The following is a 12,053-nucleotide window of genomic DNA, read 5'->3' as shown; positions in this document are numbered from 1 at the left end:
ACATGGAATAAAATGGAGGAAATGATGAGCTAAAGGCAATGTTACAATTTTTCATTTCAACATAATTGTGTTTTAAGTATCTGTTAGTTGGGGGGTGGTGCAGTGGTTAGCACTGCAGCCTCACGGTTCGACCCGGGTCACTGTCTGTGTGGAGTTTGCACATTCTCCCCGTGTCTGCATGAGTCTCGCCCCCACAACCCAGAGATGTGTAGAGTAGCTGGGTTGGCCACAATAAATTGCCCTTAATTGGAGAAAAAGAATTGGGTATTCTAAATTTATGTTGTGTTTAACATTACAGTAGTAACTGTTCTATAGATTAAGCAGTTTTATTGCTGCAATATCACTTTTTTTTGCAGCATCAATACGAATGAACAAAAGAACAAACACAATCAGTAGGCCCAGGAAGGTGAAATCTTCCTTGGAAATACTGCTAGTCTGATGAACTAGAAAGGAGTACTGTAGATTTATTTTTTATGAAGTATTTTCCTTGATAAGAGAAAGTGGATACTGGTGTTTTTACTTCGGCCTAATAGTTTTAAGTTCAAAATCATTTAAATAAAGCAGTGGGCTTAAATATTATTGGTTTTTAAACTCCAAATTGCCTGACCGAAGTGTTTCTTTAAAAATCCACAAATTCAGAGATATGCAAGATAGTTAACACATATATCATATTGCATGTATTGGTACTTTAAAAAAAGTTGTTGGCATAAAGATGAGGTTTGCAAAAGACTGTTTCAGTAGCCTACCAGTTCAGACTACGATTATTTGGATTTGAACATTTCAATGACAATATGGTTTTATTTTGTGCTTTTAGAATCTGGATAATTTAACCATTCAGATGACTCAGGAAGGTGCTGGACTGACTACTGCATTGCGTGTCCTTTGCCATATTGCATGCCCAGCTCCTCCTCTTGAAGGTACGATATATAAATGTGATAGTATTGATAGAATAGTAATTATTTTTGGGTAACTACTCCTTTGTTCCAACAGATAACCTTACAGTTGTCTTTTGGAAATCTTTTTAAATTTCTTTTATTTAAAAATGTAATGTGGATCAAAGATGAGAATTAAAACCAAAATAAACCATAGTGGCCTATTCCTGCTCCCAATTCGTATGTTCGTAAACCAAGCATTTACTATTATGCCGGAAGTGATGGTAAAGTGATTCAAAGGATAATGCAACATAATTTGTTGTCGGAGGGCATCTAATGGCATCCGCTTTAGTTAGACTTGTCTGTTTAAATTTGGGTTTTTCCATTTTTTGTGAGATAAGTTGCTGCATATGTGAGCTAAGAAAGTTGCAGTGAGGGAAATGGGATGTGTTAACAGACTGAGCAACTGTATTTCCTTAACCAAACAGGTTGAGGAATTGTGAATTAGCAGCACAAGTACTGAGAAGGAAGTACAAATTTGAATGAGTGAATTCAATGTCAAATCCGATTTAGAAAGAAAAGTAGAAAAGAAAGATTGAGCGTGAAAAGAGAAAGAAAATAATGCAATAATTAAACGTGTTGCATTGTTAAAATCTCCCAACAATAATTAAAACCAGGAGTGAGTTAATTTTCAATGTCAGGTAGTTGACCAACAATGATCATGTTTAAAAAGGGTGGGGGTAGAATTTTATGTACCCCACGGCGTGTTTCTTGGCACTGGGAAGCGGCCCGCTGTCGGTCAGTGGCAGGATAAAACCATAAGAAATAGAAATAGGAACAGGAATAGGGCGTTCAGCCCTTTGAACCTGTTCCACTATTCAATAGATTCATGGAAGATTTGACATTCCTCACGTTACCTTCCTGCCCTTTCCCCATAACCTTTGATTCCTTACTGATCAAGAATCTATCTATTTTGGCCTTAAATATACAAAAGGACACAAGGAGGTGGCACGGTAGTGCAATGGTTAGCACTCCTGCCTCACAGCGCCAGGGTTCGATTCCAGCCTTGGATGACTGTATGGAGTTTGCACATTTTCCCTGTATCGGTGTGGGTTTCCTCTCGGTTCTTCGGTTTCCTCCCTCAGTCCAAAGGTGTGCAGATTAGCTGGATTGGACATGCTAAATTGCCTCTTAGTGTCCAGGGATATACAGATTAGGTGGGTTTATGGGGTTAGGGCGGGGAGTGGGCTTAGGTAAGGTGCTCTTTCAGAGGGTCGATGCAGACTCGATAGGCCATATGACCTCCTGCACTGTAGGACCATGCCCCTACAACTCTCTGTGGCAAGGAGTTTGAAAGACACTCAACCTACAGAGAGAAGAAATTTGTCCTCATCTCAGTCTTAAATGGGAACCCTTTATTCTTAGACTATGCCCTCTAATCCTAGACTGTGCCATGAGAGGAAAATCCTCTCAGCAGTTACCCTGTCAAGGCCCTTAAGAATCCTATATGTTTCAATGAGATTCCAATGGGTAGAGTCCCAACCTGTTTAAACTTTGCTCCCAAGACAATCCCTCCATACAGGGGATCATCCTGGTGAACCTTCTTTGAACAATCTTCAATGAAATAATATCTTGCCTTAAATAAAGGGACCAAAACTGCTCATAGTATTCCAGATGCGGCCTCACTAATACCTTGTACAGTTGCAGCAAGGCTTCCCTACTCTTGTATGCTAACCCCCTTGAAATAAGAGCCAACATTCCATTAGCCTTCCTAATTACCTGCTGCACCTGTGTGCAAGCTTTCTGTGTTTCATGCACAAGTACCCCCATGTCCCTTTGTGTTGGAGCTTTCTGCGGTTTTTCTCCATTAAAATAATATTTTGTTCTTTTATTCTCCCTTCCAAAATGAACGTTTCCAACATTATACTCCATTTCCCACCCCATTTACCAACATTTTGCCCACTTACTTAACCTACCAATATCTCTCTGCAAACTGTTTGTATCCCCCTCACAACTTGCCGTTCCACCTATTTTTGTGTCGCCTGCAAATTTGGTTATAGAACATTCACTTTCTTCCTCGGTTATTCATGTATATCGTAAACAATTGCGGTCCCAGCACTGATCATGCCGCTGTCGATGGTATTTCCCATTGAATCCACCCCGTGCTGCCAGGAAACCCGCATTGGGGGTTCGCCATCGGTGGGACTGGAAGATCCAGCTGGTGAGATTTGCCAGAAAATCCCCCCAGGGACTTTGACTGAAGTAGACAAGATTTTGTGTGGAGGGTTTATTTTATATTTACAATGTAAATACAGGAGCCTCATGTTATTCAATGAGTTTCTTTTAGTCTATCTCTGACATCAATTTTTGAATTTAACTGTGCATGAATTTGTCTGAATTTGCAGTAGCATTTGTACATAAGTAGCAGAGAACATCATTAGGCTCGTTGTTATTTTGACAGTAAATTCTCAATCCTTAATTTTCTCGTAAGAAGTCTTACAACATCAGGTTAAAGTTCAACAGGTTGGTTTCAAATCACTAGCTTTTGGAGCACTGCTCCTTCCTCAGGTGAATGAAGAGGTATGTTCCAGAAACATATTTATAGACAAAGTCAAAGATGCAAGACAATGCTTTGAATGCGAGCATTTGCAGGTAATTATGACTTTACAGATCCAGAGATAGGGGTAACCCCAGGTTAAAGAGGTGTTAATTGTCTCAAGCTGACAACGCAAAATCGCCGAGTTGAAACTTATAGCCAAGTTCCGCACACATGAGTATGGCCTCATGGCCTCAACCCAGACCTTGGATTCATGTTGCATTATATTCATCCCCCATCATCTGGCCTGCGCTTGCAAAATCCTACCAACTGTCCTGGCTTGAGACAATTCATACCTCTTTAACCTGGGGTTACCCCTATCTCTGGATCTGTAAAATCTTAATTACCTGAAAATGCTCGCATTTAAAGCATTGTCTTGCATCTTTGACTTTGTCTATATATATATATATATATATATATATATGTTTCTGGAACATACCTCTTCATTCACCTGAGGAAGGAGCAGCGCTCCGAAAGCTAGTGATTTGAAACAAACCTGTTGGACTTTAACCTGGTGTTGTAAGACGTCTTACTGTGCTCGCCCCAGTCCAACGCCGGCATCTCCACATCTTAATTTTCTAGCTTGAACGTCCTCTGCTTTGTTCCTCATTGTGAAAAATAAATTTCACAGTTCTAGTTTGCCATTGTCAATACAAATGATACTCATCCAATTATCAAACCTCACTGCTAACTTCAAAGAAAGTTGGTTTTCAACATTTTCAGATCTGGAACTGGCAAACTAACAGAAATTTTGTAGTGGGGGATTTATCCTTGTCAGTAATTAAACATGTCTGGTATTACTACAGCTTTACAGTTTGGTAAACTACCTGTCATAAAAAATTTGGCATTTTAACCTATCGTTCCTAAAATAGATTGGAATTTCAATGTTTTGAGGTAATGGACCGTGGCCATATTTTTTATTTCTAAAAAGATGTGAATCTGATTTAGATTTTTCCTTAAATATTGTTGTATTTCTTTCACTAGGTCAGCAGAAAGATCTGAAGTGGAATCTTGCAGTTATTCAATTGTTTTCTGCAGAAGGAATGGACATATTTATTCGAATTCTGCAAAAATTAAACAGTGTCTTAATATTACCCTGGAGATTGCATGCAAATATGGGAACTACATTGCAGAGGATTATGATCCTTTCCATCACAAGATGCACTCTTTCCCTTTTAAAGTCTATGCTGACAGAACTTCTGAGAGGAGGGTCTTTTGAATTTAAGGATGTGCGAGTTCCTACAGTGCTGGTTACTCTCCACATGGTCCTTTGCTCTATACCTCTGTCCGGGCGACTGGATGATGAAGAACAAAAGATTCAAAATGATATAGTTGATATTCTACTTACTTTTACTCAAGGAGTCAACGAGCAAGTTACTTATTCTGAGGAATCTTTGGCAAACAACACGTGGTCATTAATGTTAAAGGAAGTCCTTTCCTTTGTCCTGAAAACACCAGAAGGATTTTTCTCTGGAATGTTGCTGCTTTCAGAACTCTTGCCTTTTCCACTGCCCATGCAAACCACACAGGTGAGATTCTGTCTCTAAACTTGCCCTCAAATAGACTGTGATTATTGAAGCCCTGCCAGTGGCACACGGAGCATTGTGTCTGTAGGTTACAATTTTACATGAGAAACAATCTGCCTGGATAGAAAATATTCCAAAGCCGAGTTCACTAAAAAACCATCAAAGACTAATGTAAAATAGAGTCAATATCTGAAACATTGAGACATGTTGACGAGTACAGCCTCAAATCTAATAATTAAAATAAATTTTAAGTCATTGCAATTTCCAAATAAGTAGAACACTACCTTGGTATCCTGTTACTCTGTCATTAACCTTTGTGGCCCTCAGTGAGTGGTGATTGGTTGTCTTGCAAATAGTTGATGTCTGGCAAGAAGGAGAAGACTGAGCCATTCTTAACAAGCTGAAGTAGAATCAAATGGTGACGGCCATGCAGAAGCTGCAGGACAGACAGTTACTGTCTTCTGACTGAAGAAAGATCACAGTGGTTAGGGAGAGAAATGAAAGTAATTGCAGTCTCTTGGTGATCCTTTTATTAATTTTATAGAATTTAATATTGAGACCATGTCTGAAATTTTAAGTGTGCTACTGTATTACCAATACTCGAAGGCAAATACATATTTATTCTTCTGTAAATCTAATACTTGTTAATTTATTGGAGAGTGAATACATATTTAGCTTTGAATCTTAATTTAGTGGATCATATAGTGGAAGGTCTCTTAAAGGAACTTGTCGTGAGTAAATGAATGATGCATTCTTAATAGATTACTTTGTTGATATCTACTTAAAAAAACATTTTTTTTAAAAAATCTTTATTGTCACAAGTAGACTTACATTAACACTGCAATGAAGTTACTGTGAAAAACCCCTAGTTGCCACATTTCAACGCCTGTTCGGGTACTCCGAGGGAGAATTCAGAATGTCCAATTCACCTAACAGCACGTATTTCGGGACTTTGGGAGGAAACCCACGCAGGCACAGGGAGAACATGCAGACTCCACACAGACAGTGACCCAAGCCGGAATCGAACCTGGGACCCTGGAGCTGTGAAGCAACAGTGCTACCCTGCCGCCCATTAGAGTACCCAATTATCTTTTCCAATTAAGGGGCAATTTAACGTGGCCAATCCACCTAACCTGCATATTTTCTGGTTTCTCGGGGTGATACCCACAAAGACACTAGGAGAATGTGCAAACTCCACACACACACACAGCGACCTGGGGCCAGGATCGAACCCAGGTCCTGAGCGCCATAGGCAGCAGTGCTAACCACTGCACCACGGTGCAGCCCGACTTTGTTGATATCTAGTGATGAAATCATTGCTGGAGGGCATGTGTATCGACAAATGTTCTGCAGGGACAAAAAATAAGAAGATATGAATCATCAGAAAACTGTTTTATCAGTAACTTTATTCAATGAATACCTGCCCCAAATTGTTGGGCAAGTCCATGATTCGATCCCTGGCCAGCCTAAGTCTGTATTTTATAATAACCTTCACATTGACCATTCGTCCAATAAATACACATTATCACTAAATTACATTTTTAAAGTTGACCATACTATGGCTGGTTTTCGGATTGGATACATTATTTTACTGATGTAGAAACATGATGACCTGTTTCTGGACTTTGGTCCACAGCACCTCTATCACTGCTGATGAATAACAGTGTATTCAACCGAGTTCAGGGATTTTTCTCTTACCTGAACCAAAATGTTGAAAGCAATGATATCTTGATTGAAAGGCAAGTTGAAGCACTATCTTGTTAAATTGGATATTTTAAAATTAGTTGCAGTAGTGTTTTTATAAGTCTTAAAAAATTTAGTATTCTAAGGTGATACTTGAAAGTTCAAATCAAATGTTAATAGTTGTAACAAAGTTTCCAGGGTGTCTTACCAAGGGATAGCATCTGTCTAAACCTTCTGCTTCAGCTTGCTCTCTGCTTCTTCATCCAGCATAGTCTGGCTCCATAGCCACTTTGATGAAGTGTTAGATGTTCTAATAACCAGTTAGAAAACAGTTTTCTAACTGCACTCCTCGTTCTCCTAGTGAAATGTTTTTTCTTCCTATTTATTCATGCGATGTGGGCGTTACTCGCTGCCACAACCCAAAGATGTGCAGTGTAGGTGGATTGGCTCAATAAATTGCCCCTTAATTGTAAAAGGAAAAATTGGGTACTCTAAATTTATGTTTAAAAAAAACACCCAACTTTTTAGCATGCTTGGACGACTCGCAGAGTCTTTTATGTCTCACTCGTTTCAACTAGCTCACACACTGCTTTACGAAGCATCCCTGTGTCTATTCTTTCTGCTAAACAGAAACAGAACTTCTGATAGTACTTGGTTCTGACCACAGGCTGAAACCCAATTAGCTTCTATTTCCTTAGTAAACAAAGGCACAGGCTCATTTGTCAGAAGTCCAATGTCACCGAAAAAAAACCAATTAAGAAACTCCTTCTCCAGAAAATTTGTCCTGGTTTCTGTCTAGCCAGACACAGTTTCAAAAACCATTTCATCAGTGTGTTCCTCAATTATTGCTCATGGAAACTTTTTGTGTTTTTTTAAATTGTTAAAATCTTTTTTAGATTGTCCTGCCTTTAATTGGCTCCATTGAAGTTGAAAAATCCCTGCACATTCAAGCTTTTTGTCATAACTATAACCATTCATTCCTGGTAATTCATGAACCTTAATGATTAATTTCTGATATTAATGTAAGTACATTTTAAGTCCTTCCAGAGTTCTTGGTAAACCTTTCACAAATTCATTATTTGAGGACAAGAAAGGAAAATGACTGCTCAATCAAGATGACTGCATAATTGGAACTGCTTGTACTCAGACACGCAGTTTGCACCCCCTCCCCCACAATTGGGCAGCACGCATTGTGGATAGCACAATTGCTTCACAGCTCCAGGGTCCCAGGTTCAATTCCCGGCTTGGGTCACTGTCTGTGCGGAGTCTGCACATTCTCCCCGTGTGTGGGTTTCCTCCGGGTGCTCCGGTTTCCTCCCACAGTCCAAAGATGTGCAGGTTAGGTGGATTGGCCATGCTAAATTGCCCATAAGTGTCCAAAATTGCACTTCGTGTTGGGTGGGGTTACTGGGTTATGGGGATAGGGTGGAGATATGGACCTTGGGTAGGGTGCTCTTTCCAAGAGCCAGTGCAGACCCGATGGGCCGAATGGCCTCCCTCTGCACAGTAAATTCTATCAAATTTATGAAACCCCAGGATTTCTAGATTGGCTGCATCTCTTTTTGCCTACATCTTTGCAGGGGAAGATGCATTACTCCAGGAGTTTGAAGACCTTTCTTGCTCAGGCTTTGGAAGGAGATGAGTATTGAATCAAATGGTCCTTGGTTTACGATATCCACCATATTTGGTTGTCAAAAAAAAATCACGTTGACACCAATATGCCCACTATAAATGGTGGGGACTGTGTTTGTGTTATTTTGATGTTTTAAACAAATACCTGGATAGCTGCCCATCCTCCACCCTCATAAACATAAACACATAAAGAAACACTTAATGCTCGTATTCTAACTTGTGCCAAATCCAAATCCTCCGTCACCACTTTGAGCGATACAATCGGTGAGAGATGAAACCAGAGTCAATCTATACTTAGTTTAGTTTCATTTCCAAAGTGAAATCTTCCAAATATATTCCTCCAAACCCGACCACACCACAGTGTCAATAAGTGTCTCTTTATATGTGCTCAGTTCACAGCTAAATCAGTGCCCTCCATCTGCATATAGTTAACCACAATTGATACGCAATTAACATTGTTCTCACTGACCTACATTGGCTGTGGGTCCTGCAAAGTCTCAAGTTTAACATTTCCAATCTTATTTTCAAATGCCTCTATAACCTTGCCAAGCTTTTACTTTGGAACCTCCTCCAGTCTAACAATGCTCTAAATTTTTCAGCTCACCCAGGCCTGACACAGGATGATCTGTACCATTTACTTTGGTGGGATTCGAGCTGAGAACCCCAGAGCATTGTTCTAGGTTTGTGGTTTACCAGTTCAGTGGCCTATACCACTAGGCCACAGGAGGAACCTTATTTTCCAAGAATAACTTTAGCAGAAAACAGTATTATAACTCTCGCCCAAGAACGTTTGGCTCATGAGACTGAGTAAAATGAGATTTCAACTACTCTTTAAAAACTGTAATTGCAAGGGTAACATTATCTACAATGTTTCATTGATGAGGCATATTTTGCACTCAATCATAAAAGTGATCAGATGTGTGATAAATGCCCGTAAACAAAGGTTTGTTAATTTCTAAAGCTGTTACGAAGGTGTCTACACCTTTAGGATATACTATCCCTTATAGGTGTATCATTGCAAGTGTAACTAATATTATTATATGCTGTGTATGACCACATAAATGTTGCATTGTTTGACAGCCGATTTCAGCAGAAGGTATAGCTATTGCACTGAACACCCGAAAACTGTGGAGCATTCACCTTCAAATACAAGCAAGGTTTCTGCAAGAAATAGTGCGTTCCAGCTTTGGATCCACCTGCCAACCCCTGCAACAGATACTCAGGCGTGTGTGCGTACAACTGTGTGATCTGGCTTCTCCCACAGCTCTCCTTATCCTCAGAACAGAATTGGATCTGATTGTAGAAGAATTGAGCAGGTAATAATAATTTTGTGCTCTGGGCCGTTTTACCTGTTTATAGTGCTGCCAGGTTTCAGGCTCTGTTTTATGAGAGTTGCTAAAAACATTTTTATTGTATTAGCTTTTTTTTTACAACAGTCAAGTTTGATTTGGAAGATGAAATATAACTTGTAAGAAATTTAATTTTAAATGATTCTATTTGTGTGAACAGGAAGCCTCTTTTTATTCAAGTAAGAAATTCATTGTTGCATCATTCAAATAATTTCTATCTCACAGTCCTTTAGAAGGGAAAGAGAGGCTCTTCACTGCCCAGACTTCACGTCTGCTTGCACTGTTGGATTCTTTAGCTTCACATGGAGCTTGCAAGGCTGCCCTTTTGCATCTTTTAAGTGGAACCAGCAAAGGTGATGAAAGATTTGCGGAGGTATTTCAGGTGATGCTGGAATTGCTACAAACAGTGGTCGACAATGTACATCACCAACATTGTGCTGAATATGTTGCTTCTTTTGTGCAGTCCCTCTGTGACCAGGTAATGCTTTTTATTTAAAAAGCTAACCTTTGCCTCATCTCATTTTTTGATTAATCTTATACATTTACAGAAACAAAACTCTCCTCTCAATGTTAACAAAGTAACCCAATTGCCTTGAAACTAATACAGATCTTTGCCTTCACATTGCTGAGCCTGTAACAGTGACAAGGCAGTATTCCCAACTGCTGACAGAATCAAATACCAGACACACATTCTTGTAAAAATACTTTTATATTCTGCATTCCTCATTGAATCCCTTGAGTAGCATAAAGGAGAGAGAGTTTAAAAAGTGAAATCTGAATAATGGGCACACTTCTTCTGTTAATTATGCTTGGTACTCTTTATTTCAAATATAATTTCATATTTCAAATAATCTGGGGGTGTTATTCTTAAGAGCAGCTTTATTGAAATGGGCAAACTAAGTCTGGTGAAGTGGGCAAAATATTTCTGGCCTGGAGTTTTGCAAGATAAAAATCCCTAAATGTAAACACTAGATTTGATTTGATTTATTGTCACGTGTACTGAGGCACAGTGAAAAGTATTGTTCTGCGTACATTCCAGAGAGATCGTTCCATGCATGAAAATACATCGGACATAGATCATACACAACGTAAATACATTGACACAGACATTGGGTGAAGCATACAAAGTGTAGCACTGTGTGGCGAGATCAGTTCAGTCCATAAGAGGGTCATTCAGGAGTCTGGTAACAGTGGGAAAGAAGCTGTTTTTGAACCTTTTAGTGCGTGTTCTCACACTTTTGTATCTCCTGCCTAATGGAAGAGGTTGGAAGAGAGAATAACGCAGGTGGGAGAGGTCTTTGATTATGCTGCTCACTTTCCCAAGGCAGCAGGAGGTGTAGATGGAGTCAGTGGATGGGAGGCGGTTTTGTGTGATGGACTGGGCGGTGTTCACAACTCTCTGTTGTTTCTTACGGTCTTGGGCCAAGCAGTTGCCATACCAGGCTGTGATGCAACCAGATAGAATACTTTCTATGGTGCATCTGTAAAAATTGGTAAGAGTCAATGTGACATGCCAAATTTCCTTAGTTTCCTGAAGAAGTGTAGATGCTGTTGTGCTTTCTTGGTTGTAGCATCAACGTGAGTGGACCAGGACAGATTGTTGGTGATGTGCACATCTAGAAATTTGAAGCTGTCAACCATCTCCACCTCAGAACCATTGATGCAGACAGGGCCTGTGTACAATACTTCGCTTCCTGAAGTCAATGACCAACTCCTTAGTTTTGCTGACATTGAGGGGGAGATTGTTGTCTTTACACCACGTCACTAGGTTCTCTACCTCCCTCCTATACGCTGACTCATCGTTGTTCGAGATACGATCCACTATGGTGGTGTCATCAGCAAAATTGAAGGTAGAGTTGAAGCCATCCAATCTTGTGTGCATAGAGAGTATAGTAAGGGGCTAAGTACGCAGCCTTGCGGGGCCCCGGTATTGAGAACTATCGTGGAGGAGGTGTTGTTTCTCCTCACTGGTCCAAAGCCCAGGAAGTCGAGGATCCAGTTGCAGAGGGAGGAGCCAAATCCTAGGTTTCAGAGTTATGATATGAGCTTGGCTGGGATTATGGTGTTGAAGGCAGAACTGTAGCCAATGAATAGGATTCTGACGTAGGAATCTTTGTTGTCGAGATGCTCCAGGGTTGAGTGTAGGGCCATGGAGATGGCTTCTGCTGTGGACCGGTTGTGGCGGTATGCGAATTGCAGTGGATCAAGGCAGTCTGGGAGTATGGAGTTGATGTGTCTCATGACCAAGCTCGCAAAGCGCTTCATAATGATAGATGTCAAGGCCATCTCGACGTATACGGTGTAGTTTGCGAACACATTGGTTTGAAACCGCAGTTCTGTAAATTGACACAACTATTCTGATAAAGCAGAAAGTCTACAAATCAAGAATATTATT

General features: G+C 40.1%; 1 protein-coding gene across 4 annotated transcripts in view; it reads left to right on the top strand.

The window, feature by feature from the left end:
• virma (vir like m6A methyltransferase associated) overlaps window positions 1–12,053 on the top strand; it is a 142,726-nt gene that overhangs the window by 74,883 nt on the left and 55,790 nt on the right. For all 4 annotated transcript variants that reach the window (XM_072468045.1, XM_072468046.1, XM_072468047.1 and 1 more), the window contains exons 12-15: window positions 815–917; window positions 4,453–4,997; window positions 9,390–9,625; window positions 9,884–10,136. In XM_072468045.1, coding sequence (XP_072324146.1) covers window positions 815–917; window positions 4,453–4,997; window positions 9,390–9,625; window positions 9,884–10,136 — 1,137 coding nt within the window. The remainder of the gene's footprint in view (window positions 1–814; window positions 918–4,452; window positions 4,998–9,389; window positions 9,626–9,883; window positions 10,137–12,053) is intronic.

The sequence above is a fragment of the Scyliorhinus torazame genome, chromosome 11 (assembly GCF_047496885.1).
Source record: "Scyliorhinus torazame isolate Kashiwa2021f chromosome 11, sScyTor2.1, whole genome shotgun sequence".
In the NCBI taxonomy this organism is placed as follows: Eukaryota; Metazoa; Chordata; class Chondrichthyes; order Carcharhiniformes; family Scyliorhinidae; genus Scyliorhinus; species Scyliorhinus torazame.
Note: the sequence above shows the minus strand (reverse complement) of the source record. Positions and strands in the feature narration are given on the sequence as shown.